A 20668-nucleotide genomic window follows, 5' to 3' on the forward strand; every position below is an offset into this window, starting at 1 on the left:
TTTATGGAAATTTTTTGGGCAGAGACCCAAGTTTTCAGTGAACTGTTACTATTTAAATTCAAATAATTTTTAGGTAAACATTACATTAAACAGCAATGCTGTCATGTACCAGGACCTCAGTGGGCTGTTCTAGAAAATACTTAACTGTGAGTGGATTGTACTAAAACTTTCAGAATCATCTAATTCCATAATATATCAAATTTCATAATACCTCCCCCCCCCATGCATCTTGTGTACATTCTTGGAGCTCTACAAAGAAATTACTGCCTGTGGTTTCCTCCCTCCAACAAAATGGGGAAAACTGGTATTTTGTGGAAGGGTCGTGTACAAATATTCGTGCTTGGGCTGCATTGATTGTACCTGCTGCCACCAACTGCAGATGCTTTTGAACAACTGTCCTTGTTGACTCTGTCAGAGGAAAGAGGAAGGGCGGGAGGTTGGGAGGGAGGCAAGGAAGAAGGGGAGGGTGGGAGGGAGGCAGGAGAGAGAGCACAAGGCAGGTGGATGCAAATGACAGAGCTTGTGATGAGACGTTCATCGGTGGTCACACCAGATTTTGAACCTCCCAGTTGATTATTTAAAGCACAAAATACATATTTCTCTGCAGTGGCGTATATTCTGTTTCTCATTCTCATGAAGCGGTGAGTTTTTAGCTTGGGAATACGCTAGTTATTTTGTATTTATTGTTTTAAATTCTTTCCAGTGAAAATGCCCAAATACTAAATATTCTTTCCAAGATAATAAGTTCGAGTCACCTAAGCCTTGTCCTAAAAATTCAACTATTGGTGATACTATTTATGGCAAATAGGATAGGGTGTTGTTGGTTGTTTTTGGTTAAAATTCGTCAGTCCTTAAAGTCATGTGGACTTGCAGGAGAAACATTCCTTAAAATATAAATGAACATCTAAATCCTTTCATGTGTCCTCGTAAATTTTTAAAAACTTTGTTCTGTCGTTTTTGATTGTCTTACCATCAGATAGTAGAGAGGGAATGAAATCACTTTGTTTCCAAATTTTTGGTGGTGCAAATTGAGAAACTTAAAAAATTTGTCCAAAAGTTTCAAAATAAATTATGCATTCCCCCAAGAAATATTTATTAGCTGTTGCTCCATGAAACAGCTTACGGAGAAGCACCATCTATAGAATGAAGCTATGTGATTTAATGAGAATCACGGTATTTTGGTAACACGTGTGAATAATGTCTGAACAAAAAAATTAAAAACAGGCGCACTCCATTGTTCTGTGGCCATTCTAACAACGTGAGTAGAGTCTGTGGGATATTAGACTCTGCCCCTCGAAATGGATAGCCCAGATTTAAGGGTCAGCAAGGCAATTCTCCAGCCGGCGAGCTATGACTAGTTAAATTCTTTTTAAACTCGAGGTTTAGGGCCACATCAATGCCAACGTGAGTCGACAGCTGACTTTCTCAAGTGCGGCCCTCTGAGTAGGAGCAGGAGAGGGTTCCGGATTCTTGCAGTCATGTTTCTTACCTGTTGATTCGCCAGGCCTGGTTTAAACGCTACCCACAGAGCACAGCACGGGTGCCCAGCTGCCCCCGTGACAGCAGGTGGCCTGTGGAGCTGCTGTGCCCGGAAGGGAAGCCTGCAGGCTTTTCCTATCAAGACGAACTTGGCTGCTTGGGAGGCATGAGCTCAACACGCGTCGAGACGAGATATAACTTAGATATGGAATTTCAGAAAGTCGCTCTCCACCTCGTGGCCCTGCTGAATTCAGCACATTTATCAGATGCCTGCCCCATGCCGGGCAGTGTGCTAGAAGCCGAGGAAATAAAGATAAACATTGGTTCTTTACAAAACCTGCGGGTCCTCCATGAGAAGCGGGATGAGTCATTACAAATGGTGCTGTTGTAATGCTGAAGCCACAGTCACCATTGGGTGTCCGTGCCTTTTGCGGAATATAAGATCTTTGGGGACCTTGGTGGATAATGATTGAGATCATTAAAATTCTGCCTTTCAAACGGTGCAAATTCTTGGCTCTTTAGTGTGCGGAAGGAGGGCAACCCGTGAGAAACCTAGAACTGTTCTCCCCCAGGGCCGCGGTTCCTCTGAGGTTGGGAAATCACACAGTTTTGCATGATTTTAAAACCAGGAAGGAATAGATTTGAATTTTTCAGCAAAGCACTAGAGCAAAATTTCAGAGTCTTCTTGACGTAGAGCTGGAATAAAATCAGTGTAAAGATGAACTGTTCGTGTCTTGTCGCAGGGAAGTTATTTGGATCACAGCCTTTATTCTTAAGTAAATTCTCAGTTGTTGATAAAAAGAAAGCCTTTGCTTTTTAGGAGGCATTATTTTTAGAGCAATTTTAGGTTCTCAGTGAAATTATGCAATGTATAGGGATTTCCCATATTCCCGTTCTCCCCACACATGCACAGCCCTCCCCTATTACCAGCAGTCACCCCACAGTGCTTCCTTCCTTCAAACTCATGAACCCGTCACTCACAGCTCATGATTTATGTGAGGGGTCACTCTGAGTGTTGTACACTCTATGGGACTTGCCAAATGTGTAAAGACCTATATCTACCATGACAGTGCCCTAGAGAGTAGCTTCGCTGCCCTAAGAGTTCCCCCCCTTACCCCCCCATTCATTCCTGTCTACCTCTTAAACTCTGACAGCTACTTTTTACTGTCTCTATAATTTCACTTTTTCCAAGTGTGTAGCCTCTTCAAATTGGCTTCTTTCACTTACTAACATGCACTTAAGGTTCCTTCATGTTTTTTCATGGCCTGATAGCTCGCTTCTCTTTAGTGCTGAAAAGATCCCCTTGTCTGGTTGTGCCACTGTTTCTTTAGCTACTTGCTGACTAAAGGACACTTTCTTTGACTTAAGGCTTTGGCCATCAGTGAGTAAAGCTGCTAGAAACAGCGTGTGCATGTTACTGTGTGGACATAAGCTTTCAACTCCTTTGGGTAAATACCAAGGAGTAGAATGCATGGAGGGAGTATACTTAGTTTTCTAAGAACCTACGAAATTGTCTTCCAAGAAGACCGTACCATTTTGCACTCCCACCAGCAATGGATGAGGGTTCCTGCTGCCCTCCGTCCATGCCGGCATTTTATGTTGGCCCAGTTCCAGGTGTCGGCCATGCTGATGGGCGTATGGTGGTATCCCATTGTTTTAATTTCCACTTCCCTGATGACAGGTGATGTCGGGTCTCTTGTCATCTGTTTATTTGACATCTGCACATCTTCTCTGTTGAGGTGCCAGGAAGTCTTTGGACCGATGTTTAAACGGAGTTTTTTTTTTTCTTTTTAATTATTGAGTTTAAGAATTCTTTTTATATTTTGGAGAGCGGTTCTTTGCAGATGTATGTTTTTCAAGTATTTTCTCCCAGTCTGTGACTTGTCTTTTCATTTTCTTGACAGTGCCTTTCGCAGAGCAGAAAATTCTTTCATCAACACCAGCATGTCAATCCTTTCTTTCATAGATCATGCCTTTGGTGTTGCATCTAGAAAGTCATTTGCAAACACAGGTCATCTGGATTTTCTCCTGAGCCATCTTTTGGGAATTTTATTGTTTTGTACTTTACAGTTAGATCTTTGCTCTATCTGAGTCAATTTTTGTGAAAGGTGAGAGTCTGTGTCTAGACTCTTGATGTCGCACGTAGATGCCCAGTTGTCCCCACACCATTTGTCGAACAGCCCGTCTTTGCTCCATTGGATGACTTCGCTCCTTTGTCAAAGATCGGTCGGCTCTATTCTGTGGGCCCATTTCTGGGCTTTATTCTGTTCCATTGACCCATTTGTCATTTCTTTTGCCAATACCTTGTTGTCTTCACTGCCACAGCTCTGTAATAGGTCTTGAGCTAGCTGGTGTCAGTCCTCCAACTTTAATATTCTGTTGGCTGTTCTGGGTAGTTTTTCCTCTCCATGTAAACTTTAGAATCGGTTTGTTGATATCCACAAAATAACTTGCTGGGATTTTTATGGATTTGCCTTGAATTATAGATAAAATTTGAAGAACTGACCTCTTGACAGTATTGAATGTTCCTGTCCTTAAACGTAGACTATCTCTCCATTTATGCAGTTCTTTGATTTTATGCATCAGTGTTTTGTAGCTCTCCTCATACAGGTTGTGTCCATGTTTTGTTAGCTGTATGCCTAAGTATTTCATACTTTTGGATGCTCATGTAAATGATGCTGTGTTGGTATTTTTTAAAAATATTTTATTTATTTATTTGATGCAGAGAGAGAGAGATCACAACTAAGCAGAGCAGCAGGCAGAGAGAACGGGGGAAGCAGGCTCCCTGCTGTGCAGAAAGCCTGATTCGGGGCTCGATCCCAGGACCCTGAGATCATGACCTGAGCCAAAGGCAGAGGCTTTAACTCACTGAGCCACCCAGGTGCCCCATGGTGTTGTATTTTTAATTTCAAATTCAACCTGTTCATTGCTGGTATATAAGAAAGGGTTGACTTTTGTATATTAACCTTATATCCCGTGTGCTGCTATAATCACTTGTTAGTTCCAGGTTTTTGGTCAGTTCTTTTGGATTTTCTACATAGATGATCATGTCATTTGTGATTTGTGAACAAAGATTTCTTCCTTCCCAATCTCTATCCCTTTTATTTCCTCTTCCTGTCTAATTGCACTAATTAAGACATCTAGTCGGATATTGAAAAGGAAGGGGGAGAGGGAACAACCTTGTCTTGCTCCTGATCTCAGTCAGAAAGCTTCAAGTTTCCTACCTTTAGGTATGATTAAACTTTAGGTTTTGGGCAGATATTCTTTTTCAAGATGAGAAAGGTCCTCTCTGTTCCTTAAGAGTGTTTACAACAAACAGGTGTTGCATTTTGTCAAATACTTTCTTCTGCATCCCTTTATATGATTGTATGGTTTTCTTCTTCAGCTTGTTGATGTGGGCGATTACATTAATTGCTTTTTGAATGTTGAAGCGGCCTTGCATACCTAGGATGAATTACACCTGCTCTCTTTGTACATTGTGGGATTCAATTTGCTAATACTTTGTTGAGGACTTTGCTTCTATGTGTATGAGAGATGTTGGTCTATGGTTTCTTGTAATATCTATGACTGCTTTTAGTATTAGGGTAATTCAGTTGTCATAAAACACATTGAAAATTATTCCCTCTGCTCCTGGCTTCTGAAAGTGTTTGTAGGGAATTGGTAATATTTGTTCCTTAAATATTTGGTAGAATTTATCACTGAAGCCACCTGGACATGGTGCTTTCTGTTTTGGAAAGTTATTAATTATAGATTCAGATTCTTTAATAGATAAAGGCCTCTACAGATTGTCTTCCTTCTTGTGTGAATTTGGCAGATTGTTTCTTTTGAGGATTAGTCCATATTTGATAATTAGATTATCAAGTTTGTAGGTGTAGAGTTGTCCATATTATTTCTTTATGACCCATTTAATGTCTGTGGGATCTGTAGTGATGTTCTTTCTTTGATTTCTATTATTAGTAATTTGTGAACTAACTCTCTCTCTCTCTCTCTCTCCCCCTCTCCTTTTAAGCTAGCCTGGCAAGAATCTTTTACTGACCTTTTCAAAGGTCGGTAAATGATTTTGATTTGATTGATTTTGTCTATTGATTTCCTGTTTTCAATTTTATTTATAGGTACTCTAACAAGAAGACTTTTTCAAATGTGATTTTGGGCTTTTGAGTTGCAGATTTTCTGGAAGATCAAAGCCAGATCATTAGTCAGGAAGTTCTTTTTATTGACAAATATTTGCCCGGTTACATCTTCTCTACCATTTGGATTCAGCATTTGGAATATATTATTTTGTAGTTTAGAATTTTCTCAAAAATACGTAAGACATTTTACAAACGCTTTGATCTAAAAAAGGAAACACTACCAGTATGAGTTCACTCAGCTGGAGGGAACATGAGGTATTATTTAATTATAAGAACAATAATTATTTCAAATTCATACTTAATAATAGTTGCAATTAATGAGTATTAATTTGCTATATCACCCCACTAAAATTAATGGTAAATTAATTTACCTGTTACTGTTACTGTTTGACTTACAAAAAAAAGTGAAACCTTCTATGCCGAGGAATAATTTTACAGGCAACATCTGGATCTAGAGCTAATCATTAAATAGCTCTCATTTAATGCAGTGAACATAAACCCAACCTTTGAAATAATTCACAATATAGGTTGTGATAGGAAAGCCAGCCTAGAAATAAAAACAAGAGTGCTTAACTTCGGACTGTGCTAATGGGTAGGCAAGCACTCTCTGCATGGGTGAGATAAATAAATTAGCCAGGAACGTGGTGTAATTTGCCCTTTCTGACTTGGTTCTCACAGAGATATGACTGTATTCTATTATTGGCATGCACAACTTATTGGAACAGACAAGAAATCTGAAATCACCTCTGCTTTCCTTCAGCTGAGCTCCTAACAGTTTGGGCTTTAAGGATCATGAAACTAAGCAACTCAGACTCGCAGTTGTTCAAACTCATGGGATGCCCAGTTGGTGCCAAGTGTAGTCCCACAATGGGTAGTAGCTGGTCTGAGCACACAGCAGCACACATTTTCAGGGGCAAGTGAGGGTGGGGGTGGCTGAGATGGGCTTGGAAAATTAGGCGTGGGCCCCTAGAGCATCCTGTATGCGATGCTTACAGAATGTCCTGTTGCTTCTAGGGAGACATTACCATCACACACACATGCACAGATGTGTATACCTGAGGGTTGGAGACCAGCCAGTGCCTCTGAACCCTGGCCAAGGTCAGTACCGCCGTCCAAAGTGCTGACAGCATGGATCGGAACCTGTACGGATTGGGACTCTATAAGCACACACCTTGGGAGGGGAGGCGTGGGGGCTCCAGATGTTCACAAATTTCTCAGTGGCCTTCATGGGCCACCAGGGATTGGGGAATATTGGAGCAGCAGCCTAGCTCCGGGCCTCATTCCTCCTGATGGAGAGAGATTCCCAGGTATCTTCAGGCTCTTCTGAGTCCAGATGTCCTTGCCGGTCCAGTGGCCAAGGGGCACCTCTGTGTGGGTCTGGACCTTGATTCCAGCTGCCCACCTGGGAGGAGAAAGTAGGGCTGGAAGTGGAGGGGAATTTAGGTCATACTTTCTGTTCCATTCCAGGGACTGGAGTCCATTGTGATATGCTAAAGGATGAAAAACAAGCAACAAACAAACAAACATGAATTTTCTGTGTTGAGGAATTTTTAATCTCATCCAGAAGATAAGGCATCCTGAAAAGATACCACTTACACATAATTGAGTACAAACTGAATTTGAAGTGTCAAAGAAACCAGAACAAATGTATTAAGGACAGGCTGTGGCTAACCGACAGAGTCTGTCTGGGCTTCTCTTCTGTCTGTGGGGAAGGGTAGATTTAAGTAGTTTTAGAAGGAGATCAAGAGCCTAGAAAACCCCCAGATCAGCTCACCTAGAGTGGGAGGACGAAGCCAGCTCTATTTGCTCCAGTTGTGGGAAGTTCCAAATTTCTAAGATTTCACCTTGAAAAAATGTATGTGATTTTAAAAAACAGAAGCTGGAATATTGTTTTATAATCTCAGTCTAAGGCTGTTCTGCTGGTAAGACATACAATAGGCTTTTGATTAAAATGGCATTGTAATAGGTGTGCCTAGTGAGACAAGGTCTGAGTATTTCATAAATATGGATTTATTATATCAGAATGCACATAAGGATGTCTCTGGCACTCTGATCTGAGTCATACATAAATCATGAACAATTGTGGTGTGCTTGTTTTTTCTCTAAAACCCATGACAATGGACCATCACTTTTCCTTTAGCATTCTTAAGCCCCTCTGATAACCTCACTTGGAGTACATTTGAACCACTGGAGGACGAGTGCGTCTCAAAATTAAGATTATTCCATGGACTCACTCTCATTAATATGGGTGGTTATTATGAAGGGAAATAAAATTGCTTTAGCTTACTTAACTGCAATATTCCCTATTTTCATATGTTAATTCTCATAAGCTTATTATTTATACTCAACTTGCTTTCCCCTCTAAGTGATAAACAGTAGTTGTTTAAAATTGTTTTGCCATCTCACTTGTCAAAATCCACACTTTGTGAATAATTCTTGTACCTTTGTTTGTTTTTTAAAAGATTTTATTTATTTGTTTGACAGACAGAGATCATAATCAGGCAGAGAGACAAGCGGGAGGAGGGGGAAGCAGGCTCACCACTGAGCAGGGAGCCTGACTTGGGGCTCGATCCCAGGACCCTGGGAACATGACCCGAGCCAAAGGCAGAGGCTTTAACCCACTGAGCCACCCAGGCGCCCCATAATTCTTGTACCTTTGAAACATTTCAGGAATCATCTTTTTTTTTGATAGAAATAATATTTATCAGATTATTCATGAGAATGATACTCATTTAATGGGATTCACATGTTTTATAATGATGTGAAGAAAAAAGAAAATTAAACTGGGTCTTGACAATTTTTGCTTCAGGAATCATAGTAGAAAACCTAAACATTTCAGGTTGAAAACAGTAGGTAATGGACGTTTGGGATGGCTCTGGAGGCTTCACCTTACATGGATTAAATTCAGCTAGAAACACTCTGAATGCCTGGGAAACACTGTCCAAATCCTGGACCTCTCCTCTCCAGGTACCTTATAAGGATGTGACCACCTTGTTTTTGACCACACAAGTCCTCAACTTCTACTATGTTGGAGTAAATTGGAACACTGGTTTTGAAGCCTCTAAGTTAGGGTTATAAAAAAAAAAGTCATTTAAAAATAAATTTTATAAACTGTTCTTCCAAAGAAAGATTACAGCACAAACGCTATTACTTCTTCTTTTTTTTTCTTTTAAAAGACTAAGCTTCATATGCCTTCTTTGAAGAAAGAATTAAAAAATGACAATATGGTTTGGAATGTTGAACACTACCTTTTACATCTCTCTATGGGGAACGTGTCCTTATAGCATCTTTTGAAAGAACTTAATAAGTGTTGACTTGTCTTAGCAGAGTGAGAATAATAAAAGCAAATACTTTCAACCCTCAGCAGTCCTCTCAGTGCGTGAGTCCCCATTGTACTCCCTGCCATGTTGCTGTGTGAGTTCCATTATCGTTGTGTAATGGGCCACTCTACAGTTGTGGGGGTTGGCTCTGCATTGCATAATTGTGTGATATCATCACTGTCCAGTCGTGTGATTCCCCATCGAACTGAGGAGAGAACCGAGGCTTAGAGAAGAGTGAGTGACACCCAAGAGTCGGCAAGGCTGGTGAATGCCAGTCCCACCCAAGTCCAGTGGCAAAATCTATGTTAGCTTCAGTGGTGAGATGACAACAGTGTGAGCAGAGGGGACTAGCATCAGGACAGAACCCTAAAGGAAACCGTGTGGGGCCAGGGCTGGGAAGAGAGCAGGCTTCCCTAGACACACAATTAGTGGGAATAGCCCTCTCTTGCCGTCAATCTGCTGTGTGATTTCAAGGTGCTGTTGAGGTCCCCGGGACCCCCTGTGTACAGGGAGACTAATGCGGGCCTGTTCTGCTCAATGTGCTAGACCCTGAGAGACTTCTAGGCTAATACTCGAGTTAGCTCCATTGACCATGACCTGTAGATAACACCCCTCTTCTGGAATTTTCTGAAGTACTAACCATACCCCAGTAATAGGCCAACACTTTGCGGTGCCTGTGCACACACCCATCATGGGGGCTTCCTAGGCCTTCCTGTGCCACAGACCTCTTTGGTTATAAATGCATTAAAATATATATATATATATATATATATGTGTGTGTGTGTGTGTGTGTGTGTGTGTGTATTTTTATATATATATATATATATATATATATATATATATCCAGTTACAGTGAAGGGCTGATATCAATAAATCAGAAATTGTAATATAATGTCTCCTTTGTTATTAGCTCATTAAATAACAAAATCTAGTGCTGAGTCAAATACGATTATTTGGAAGTAAGGAGGAACATAAATGATACTTCTAGATATTGTGACAATGATTGCTATAGGACGGTCTGTAACTTATGGTGGTAACAAACAAACAAAAAAGCATGGGCACTACTGAAGATGCTGTGGTTTGTCTATGCTCATGATCAAAGTAAATGCTGAATTCTAGCTGGAGGTTTAATGGAAATAAAGATGTAGTTTTTCTCTGTCTTCACAGGCTCCTTAAATCATATCTGTACCCCGTGTTATGAACTGCTGAGTCATGGTTCCCCAATTCAGTTTCTATGAAAAACCCTCTTGGGCCTTTGATTGGACTTCTAATGAGTCTTTAGCTCAAACTGGGGATGACTGAGCATTTAAAAATGCCGTCTTCCTGTCTGTGATTGCGGGAGTCTGTATTTTACTCAGTTTTTCTTTAATGTCATTCAGTACAGTTTTTAATTATTAAAAAAAATTTAATTATAAAAAAATCCCCATAAATGTTCTGCACAACTTTGTAAGATACATTCTTAGATACTTCGTGTATTTTGTTATTATTTGCTATTCTAGTTATCTTTGGACCCCAGCTAGAGTTTAAGATGAAATCGGTTTGGGGATGTTGAGCTATTAAACCAGTCACTTACTGACTTTTGGACTTTCTGCCTCTGCAGTCGTATCATCTGGAAGTGATGACATTTTTTTTTCTTTCCTAATTCTCTGCTTTTAACTCTGAAATGTTCTCTTATGTACTGATAGGACTTTGAGAGTGGCTTTCAGCAGAAACTGTGATGCCTATTAAAGTCTTCTTCCTAATTTTAAAGGAAATTCTTCTAACAGTTCTCCACTGAGGGGCAGTGGGCTGGAACCAACTTTTAGCAGCCAGCAAGAGCCATTTATTCACTTTTCATGAGTTTTGTAAGCCAGTTGTTAAAACACAGTCATTATTAAAGATTAAGTTGTATAAAGTTACAGTTAAGTAAATCATGTTAAAAACAAAGGTAAATTCTCCAAACTCACCATGTACTACTCTCTGTCTTGGCATCTCACTCTTGTCTACGCTCTTGAGTTTATTTTAATCTCTTAATGTGCACGGTGGAAACACTGTATAATGAAGTGACATGTGTGACCCTCTTACCCTTGCAATGGTTCGTGACATCACACTGACAGCTAGGAATTGCCCACAATGGGAGTATGTACACCACCGAAGATGGCAAATGCTACCAATCAGGGGTTTTATTTTGTTTACCACCTACTAACACACTTCCGATCAAGACTGATGTTTGCCATAGGTTTTAGCATTTTCTTGGCCTGTTAACTAAAAGCAAGGAAAGGAGGGAAGAGAGGAGGGAGAGGAAGAAGGAAGCAGGAAGGGAGGGAAGGAAGAAGTCGGGAATGCCTGGAACAGTGGGTTAATCTGAATTTGGGGTTTTCCTCAGATCGCTGTGATGTCCCGCTGGCGTCCACGTTGCCACGAGAGTCCTTCAGCTGCTCGTCACAGTTGTCCAGCAGACACGGCCCGGGGTTTGCAAGTCTTAATCGCAGAGATGGTGAGTCTGATGCTCTCTTGCTGTTAGCCCATCACGAGTCTTTCTCAGAGAGAATAACGACCATTCTTACTTAATATTCATTCTTGCGGCTCGAAGGGGAATTATATTGCAGTTGGGTGGAAGTGAAGAAGCAGGTTCAGTGATGTATCATTTCTAGCTTCCTGCGTCTGTAGCGTTCTTCTTTTCTGTTGGTTCTGACATTTCCCGTCCCTGCTGATGGTCGGCAAGTGGTCATAAATGAGATCCGAATCAGAAGGGAATTACTGGAGGCTCCAGATTATTTCCATCCTTTTTTAGTTTCAGAGCGCCCCACGGATGGGTGACTTTCAAGTGTGCTTATTGTGGGTAACTAAAATGACAAACACGGGGCTCCTGGGTGGCTCAGTGATTCGGGGTCCTGGAATCGAGCCCCACATCTGGCTCCCTGCTCGGTGGGGAGCCTGCTTCTCCCTCTCCTCCCAGCTCCTGTTCTTTCTTCTATCTCTCTCACTCTCTCTCTCTCTCTCTCTCAAATAATCAAAGTCTTAAAAAAACCCATCAACAAATGAATGAGCCAATGTCACGGGCACTGGGAACACCCAGCAAGCCACTGGCTGGCACCAGTGAGATGGGAAGCTGCCACGGAGTAGTGATGGGGAAACAGCCCCATCCCAGGACCTGGCCTGCGAGGAGCCGGGGCAAAGCCTCCTGTTGAAAATAGGTTCTGATCGTACCTGTGGGAAGGGAGCAAAAGGCCTCCTTCCTTGGGGGGGGGGTGGTGTTCGTTCATTCATTCTTGCTCCTTGACTGTCATGGACAAAGTTGCTTTCACTTTTGCACAAATAATAGTTCAGCAGACTGAGTGAGTAATACATGCACTGAAAACGCAAATGTTTTACTACCTTGGAAAGGGATAGATTAACTTTATTGGTGAATGATCCATCCAGAAAGTAACATTTTAAATTGACCGTGTCCCCCCCCCCCAAAAAAAATTGACTGTGTCCCACGTAAATGTAAATTCTGAAGATTATTATGATGGAACGGAGCATTTGCCTCCCTTTATTCGGTATTTCTAAGATCACAGTTTAAGTATAGCTTGAATTTTATTGTGTCCTCAAAAGTCAAGCGCAGGAACCCCACAAGAGATCAAATAGACTGATGGGGCCCCGCAAGGACACAGTGGAGGATTTTGGTGAGTTTCGGGGTGGAGAGATCACACCGCTGAGGACCACCTTCATGACCTTTTACTATGAAGAAACATTTCTGGCCAGATATTTTCTCCTTCAGATAGTTATGAAGCATCAGTCATGATGACTTTCAGTCCTCTGGTGAAAATAGCCTCCTCTCATTGAAGCCAGTTTTCAATTAATAATTAAATGATCAAATTTACTATTTTTGGTCTGGTGGTTCCTCTAATACCAGCTTAACATCTAAACTTTCCAATGGTTGCCCAAAGACTGTAAAAACCAAATAAGCATCATCCTTAATTAGTTTAAAGGATCCCAGGGGGCCTGTGTATCGTGTTTCTGATTTGCATATACAGAATATCTTTATGATTCAGGCCTCTGGCCCTGTCAGTGTGGTGGCACTGGGAATTTTATAAGCATCAGAAGGGAAAATCCCAGTGTTTAAGATGAATTTATTTCCATTATACTTAATTAAAAAATTAATAACTTAGACTATCATAAGCAGCCATTATAAAATTGTAAGTATCAAATGTATTTACTATAGGCAGATCACTCTTTGCAGATTTAAATTAAATTTTTAAGAGTGTGGCAATCAACTGATGAGGTTCTTTCTTGTGGCTGTTGCTACTCTGATTATACACAATACATATTTCATTAAATATTCCTTCATTTTACCATCTGATTTCATACCCATTCCTAAGGCAGGATTCAGACAGCACGGTTTGTCAATGTTCCTTTGGAAGGATTTTCTATGCATATTTTCTGTTGAAAGCCAGCATCCCAGAGGTATCTGGGTGGCTCGGTTGGGCCTCTGCCTTTGGCTGGGCGCATGATCCTGGGGTCCCTGGATTGAGCACTGCACCAGGCTCCCTGCTCATAGGAGAGCCTGCTTCTCCTTCTGCCCCTCACTCCGTTTGTGTTCTCTCTGTCTTTCTTTTTCTCTCAAATAAATAAGTAAATAAAATCTTAAAAAAAATTAAAGCCAACACCTCAGATTCTTTCCTGGAATTTCTTTTGACTTTGTAAATGCTGGAGAACAGATTAGTTCACTTCAGTTTAGGATATTATGATGTAAAATGTGGATTGTATAAAATATGGAGGATTATAATAATGATGACGATGATTCTTCCTTTATAGTACTTGTAGTTTTTTGAAAATTTGGTGCAAGATCTGGTGATGGAAGCCGTGTTAGACAACTTGATTATATGATTAAAGTGTCCTTGGTCTATATTATGGTACCTGGAGGTTGTAAAGAAAGTGTCTGTCTTACCTCCCTATTTTGCCCAGCAGTCTTTGAGCTTTCAATATTCTTACGGAAAAGTAGAACTATCTGAACCCTCATGGCTCCTGCCAGGGATTTTGTATGTAGCTGATCACTGCATCTACCTGATGTATAAGGTAGTAAGACAACAGTCAGTACATAAATTTTCTTTATTTTTATTATTCTTAAAGATTTTATTTACTTATTTTAGAGAGACAGATAATGTGAGCGAGGCGAGGAGCAGAGGGAGAGAGACTAACAGATTCTGTGCTAAGCATGAAGCCTGACACGGGGCTCGATCTCACACCCTCCAGATCATGACTTGAATGGAGATCAACACCTGAGAATTTGCTTAAGAAGAAAGGCTGTGATTCAGATCACTTCCCTAAGAAAAGGCATAAACACTTTATCTTTACATTGATTTTCCATCCAGCCATGTTCATCCGCATTGCCCCTTCTAGGAATTTCCTATTTTTCTTCCCAGGGCCCTTGCCTCAGGATTCGCCAGCTAAGGTGGCCTTCATGTCTGTCAAGGTTGTGGGGTCCAGTTAGCAATCCTTCCCGCGGCACCTGGGATCCCTGACGGGTCACAGGCACCATATTGAAATTGACACAGGAGTCCTGAACTGCTCCTTTAACCTGTGACTCAGGAGGACCATAACCAGGGACAAGGGCTGCTGGGTCCTCTCCAGGCCCCCCGTGGTCAGCTGCTCTGCTGCCGTGAACGTGAAGGGAGGCCTGCCTGGACTAGGGGCTGGTGGGGGGATGATGATCCCAGGGCCCCCCGTTCTCTTTCCTGTCATCCTTGCAGCCCGACTGTTGTCCCGTGGCTGCATCCCTCTGAGGAAATCCGGGGAGTGGGCTTTGCTCCGACACATTCACATGCCGTCCTTTGAATGCCCCCCCCGCCCCCACCGTGTTGCTCCTCACGTGACGTGATGCTCAGGCCTCCCCATTTTTGCATTCATTACGACACTCTGTTTCCTGCAGCAGGTAATCGGTCCACGACTCGTCGTCGGAGGCTCTCACGGCGTGCTTACGAACGGCTAGGAATTAAGCCATACAGCGTCCTTCAAGAGAACGAGAGTTTTAGCATCAATGGAATTTTCTTTCTTTTTCCCCAGAGGCGTTTGGCTGACTGAGCAGTCACAAACGGGTGGCTAATTTAGTTGTCATGGTTTTGTTTTCTGAGCAGCTTCCCCTGCATTTCCTGACACGATCCTCCACCATGTTGGAGTTTTTAAAAAGGAGACATTGCCTTGAGAGCGTGCAGCTTGGCTCCTGTGGGGAGCAGTGGGCTGGCCTGGCCTCCTGCCCTTCTGGGCCCTGAACTCCCCACGAGTCTGCCCACAGCAGAGGGAGGTGCCCCTGTTCCGATGGCCTCGGGGCTGATCTGATATCCCGTCTGTTCTGCGTGAGTCGGGGGGCCGCTGAGAGGATGCCCTCCTAGGATTAGGACACGTCCCAGAGCCGCACTCCTTGTAAACAGAGATTTCACAGGACCTGAATGAGCTCAGTCACACATTTTATTCGGTCATAAACGAAGGATTTACGACCTGTTCGGGTCGTGACAGGCTTGCTGCGCAATTCTTGCTCTGTTTCCACAGTGGGAAATCGGCAGGACCGTCTCATGTTTTGCCGGGGCAGAACTTCCAACGAGTCGGAGCTGAGAGCCTCCGGTCAGATCTCAGGGGGTCTCCACGACACGTTCAGGAGTCTGTGTGAGGACAGCAGAACAAAACACACGGGACTGACCCATTTTTGTCTGTTTCATGCAGACAGAGCTGCAGTCAGAACGCTTGGTGCTTAAGGGCGTGGAAATCCGTCCCTGGGGAGGTCACACGTGAGTGCCTGTGGGGCGCTTTCTCTTCCTCAAGATCACTGGCACTTAAAGAAAACTCAGGGTGACAGGTGTGCACCGAGCACGTATTTTCATTTGCCTTCCGAAGGGTCTGTTTACCAAGCCATTTCGGGCGTCTTTGCATTGCGTGTAGGAACCCGGCTCACACTGAGGCAGCTGTGGTGACGGTTCCGCTCTGGGTGCCCTTCGTGGGAAATCTCCTGTTCTCCCGGCTGAGGCTCCTAACGCAGTGCAGGAAGCACACAGGCAGGGGAGTTGAGGGCCCCGAGGCAGGGTTTCTGGGCCTACTCCGTCCTGATCTCCGGAAGGCTACCTGGACACAGCTGGTGCTGCCTCTTGAGGAACCAGAGTTGCAGCAAATGCCTTCATGCCCTCAGTAACAGCAGCGTCTGACCCAGGCTTCAGTGCATCCAGCCCTAGGACCCCTGAGTGGGGAGGTCAGGGGGACCTCGACACCATCGCCAGAGCCTGTCTGCCTGCTGGCCCCTCTTTCCTGGGGATGCCCATGACCTTCCTGGGGACGCCTGTCACCTTCCTGGGGACGCCTGTCACCTTCCTGGGGACACCTGTCACCTTCCTGGGGCAGGCAGCGATGGGCTCTTGCTTCTCTCCTGCCCTTCCCGCTCCTGCTGGGCCCTGCCTGGAACTCTGAACGAGGAAAGAACACCATTGCTGGATGGGATCCCCTCCCAGACAACGGAGTATTGACTGCGAGGGGACACTCCCCTTGGCAACAATTGTAGCAGAGCCACTTATGTGCTCGGCATAGACACTCCGAAGATGGGTAGGTCTGTTCACGTCCAACTAACCCGCTTGACTTCTGCTCTGTGGGTGCCATTTCTCCCTCCAAATTCAAGTTAGTTAACACGTAGTACAGTGTTAGTCATTCGTCATTGCGAATGACACCGAGGGCTCGTCACATCGCGTGACCCCCTTTGGGCCCATTGCCCCGCTACCCCACCCCCGCCCACTTCCCCTCCAGCCACCCCGGTTTCCTGGAGCGAAGAGTCTCCTACAGTCTCTTACGGCCGCTCTCGTGCTTGCTGAGGCTTGAAGAAAGCGTGAGGTTTGGTTCTTCACCCCGGGGGTCATGTTCTTCTCTGCGTGAAGCCAACGGTTCACACGAGCACGTGTTCCGTGAGCACCAGGGGCTGTGGTCACGGTCATTGCCATTAGCAGACAGAGCAATTCAGGCCCCGCTGAGAGTTTCCTAGCCAACCTTTCCTCTCCCCGAGGAAGTGTCCCTGCTGCTGTCAGAGCCACCAAAGCGGGGGGAAGCAGTCACACAGGATTAACTAGAGACAGAAACCTTCCGACAGATCGATTTAAATACAGTCTGGCTGGCGGTCAGCAGACAATCTCGAATAACCCAGGAACTGCAGGGAGATGTCTGTACAAGGGGTGGAGGGTAGAAGGGGGCCAAGCTTTCATCCAACAGCCTCACAGGAACCTCAAGTGCTGTGTCTTCCTCATTGGCAGAGCAGGGACCATCGTGCCGGTCCTGTTTGCTGGGTGTGGGGCTTGTGGGGTCCCACGTGGGGCCCCAGGCGAGGTCCTTGGCCCATCACCCATGCGTGACAAGTTTGTCTTTCTTCGCCGTCTTACCTTTGTCTGAGAAGAAGTGCAGGCAACAGACCTTCAGTGATAAGGTCACCGGAAAGCTCAGCACTGCGGCTGTGGCCCCCTCATGACCTGGAAGCCATGGTGGGGACGGCCCGGTGTAACGGTGACTGTCATCCAGCCCCCAGCAGCCCGTGGGAGGGATGACACTGGGTGCTGCACACATCCTCCTGCCATGCGTCCCTCACTGCCCACTAGCTAGCACACTGTCCCCAGGAGGGAGAAGGATGTTCTGTGTGGGGTGACCTTCCAGGCCCTGCAGTTTGCTCTGCGCAAGTGGGGCCCCCAGATAGGTTTTCCTTGGTACACATTGTGACACTGTATTCAGGAAGGGGCAGAGGGGGGAGAGAGGCAGGTGGCGGGGGCAAGGGATGCACACTCCCCCTGCACATCAGCCCCCAGCAGCGATCTGGGGGCACGGGGACCTTGTTAGCCTGCTGGAGCGAACCGCCCCTGGCATAGCGGATTCTGCCGTTCCATGCCTGTCGCCGCCCCAAGTTCATCTGTTGGCTTGTTGTGTATGCCAGAAGCATGTCCTCACCGCAGGTCAGGAGGAGATGTTCAGGGTCGGTTACTTGTGGGTGGGGGAGGCTGGTTGGCAGGTGGGCAGCGGCACCTTGGGAGAGGCTGGTCCCGGGGCAACATGCTGGTGGCATCATGATCTGCTTACTGATTTGCTTCCCCGCACGGGTGACGCCATGCTGGTGATACTTCCTGGCCTCGAGAGAGGTTAAAATTCACGGGGAAAGATGATGACATGCCAGCAAGAGTATCATCAGCACCTTCTACAGGACTCTGCTGCGAACTAGGATGAGCCTGGATACAGGACGTCAGTAGTCCCTCAGAGATCGAAAGTGATCTGTAGGAAATTTCAAATGTGGAATCTCCACATTAAAACGATCTGCTGAATGCCAACACCTAATTTTTAAGGTTATTTTTGTGACAATTATAAAAATCACGCCCGGCTGCCAAGGAATGTCCCTCGGACCGTGAGTGGCTCTCAGCTAGAATACAGAAGGGCTTCCGGTCATCCGCCGCGAGTGGGGCCCTCGGACAAAGCGGCAGAACCAATCTTGTCACGAGAGGCAAGAAAGGTGGCAGAACTGGCGTGGGCTGAGGACACAGAGGAGACTCGGTGTGTAAACAGCCTCCTGGTGCAGAGGAATGGGGTCAGTGGGGACACTGGGGAATCCAAATAACTTTTGTCTTTGCATTAATACTGTACTGTGTAAATACCTTCATCCTGATAGAAGCCCTATGACGATGTAGGATGGTAACTTTGGGGGAAACTGGTACAAAGGAGACAAGAATCCCCTCTACCACGTTTGTAGCTCTTTGGGCAATTGGAAGTTATTTCAGAATAAAAAGTTAAAGATGCATTATAGGATAACCCAAAATGCAGCGCATTTTGGATTCTGGGTCAAAGAAAATCATTGTGCTTGCGGTACATTGAGAGGAAAATTTGGAATACCTGAAAAAGATTCAGTCTGGGAGATCTGGGTAGAAAGAAACGAGAAAGAATCTGGGTTCTCCTGAAGGTTGTGCTTGAGCACGTGCGGTGAAGGGGGGACGTGGTGAAGGGGGACGTGGTGAAGGGGGGACGTGGTGAAGGGGGGACTTGGTGAAGGGGGGACGTGGTGAAGGGGGGACTTGGTGAAGGGGGGACGTGGTGAAGGGGGGACGTGGTGAAGGGGGACGTGGTGAAGGGGGGACGTGGTGAAGGGGGGACTTGGTGAAGGGGGAGGTGGTGAAGGGGGACGTGGTGAAGGGGGACGTGGTGAAGGGGGACGTGGTGAAGGGGGGACTTGGTGAAGGGGGGACGTGGTGAAGGGGGGACTTGGTGAAGGGGGGACGTGGTGAAGGGGGGACATGGTGAAGGGGGGATGTGGTGGAGGGCGGGACATGGTGGAGGAGGGGACCTGGTGAAGGGGGGATGTGGTGACGGGGGGGGACGTGGTGAAGGGGGGGAAGTGGTGAAGGGGGACGTGGTGAAGGGGGGACGTGGTGAAGGGAGACTTGGTGAAGGGGGGACGTGGTGAAGGGGGGACGTGGTGAAGGGAGACTTGGTGAAGGGGGACGTGGTGAAGGGGGACGTGGTGAAGGGGGACGTGGTGAAGGGGGACGTGGTGAAGGGGGGATGTGGTGGAGGGCGGGACATGGTGGAGGAGGGGACCTGGTGAAGGGGGGATGTGGTGACGGGGGGGGACGTGGTGAAGGGGGGGAAGTGGTGAAGGGGGACGTGGTGAAGGGGGGACGTGGTGAAGGGAGACTTGGTGAAGGGGGGACGTGGTGAAGGGGGGACGTGGTGAAGGGAGACTTGGTGAAGGGGGACGTGGTGAAGGGGGACGTGGTGAAGGGGGACGTGGTGAAGGGGGACGTGGTGAAGGGGGGACTTGGTGAAGGGGGGACGTGGTGAAGGGGGGACGTGGTGAAGGGGGGATGTGGTGGAGGGCGGGACATGGTGGAGGAGGGAACCTGGTGAAGGGGGGACGTGATGAAGGGGGGACGTGGTGAAGGGGGGACGTGGTGGAGGGCGGAACGTGGTGGAGGAGGGGACCTGGTGAAGGGGGGATGTGGTGACGGGGGGGACGTGGTGAAGGGGGGGAAGTGGTGAAGGGGGACGTGGTGAAGAGGGGACGTGGTGGAGGGGGGGACGTGGTGAAGGAGGGGCATGGTGGAGGGGGACGTGGTGAGGGGGGACGTGGTGAAGGGGAGATGTGAGGGGGTGAGGTGAGGGGGTGAGGTGAGGGGGGACGTGGTGAAGGGGAGACGTGAAGGGGGGATGTGGTGAAGGGGGGCATGGAGAAGGGGGACGTGGTGAAGGCGGATGTGATGGAGGGGGGATGTGGTGAAAGGGGGATGTGGTGAGGGGGGACATGGTGAAGGGGGGATGTGGTGAGGGGGTGAGGTGAGGGGGGACGTGGTGAAGGGGGACGTGGTGGGGGGGACGTGGTTGGGGGGGCGTGGTGAAAGGGGCATGTGGTGAAGGGGGGACATGGTGAAGGGGGATGTGGTGAAGGGGGGGACATGGTGAAGGGGGACTTGGTGAAGGGAGGATGTAGTGAAGAGATATCCGTTCCCGCCCCCTGGGGACGCCCCCATCCTGATACAAGTGCCCACTTCCGTTTCCCTCCCAGGTGTCCTGGGACCATGTCACAAACTTCCTGACATACACTCAGCCCTACAGGCCTTAGCAAACCCAGTGGGGGGGGGGTCCGTAAGAGCCCCTCATGGGAAGACGGTCAACGTGGTTTAATGCGTTAAGTCTCATTATGAGAACCTCAAGCGAGGGGTCAGAAGGTGGGGAAAATTGTTTTCCAAAACCCTCCTTTCATATTACAGATGACTTCCATGA

At 46.2% G+C, this 20668-nt stretch overlaps 1 protein-coding gene across 1 annotated transcript in view; it reads left to right on the forward strand.

The window, feature by feature from the left end:
* Positions 1–20668, forward strand: part of LOC308355045 (contactin-associated protein-like 3) — a gene marked incomplete at both ends in the record, with an annotated part of 149601 nt that overhangs the window by 21598 nt on the left and 107335 nt on the right. The window contains one exon of the mRNA XM_080822949.1: positions 11295–11405. Coding sequence (XP_080679075.1) covers positions 11295–11405 — 111 coding nt within the window. The remainder of the gene's footprint in view (positions 1–11294; positions 11406–20668) is intronic.

The sequence above is a fragment of the Martes martes genome, assembly GCF_963455335.1.
Source record: "Martes martes genome assembly, chromosome: 14".
Taxonomy (NCBI): domain Eukaryota; kingdom Metazoa; phylum Chordata; class Mammalia; order Carnivora; family Mustelidae; genus Martes; species Martes martes.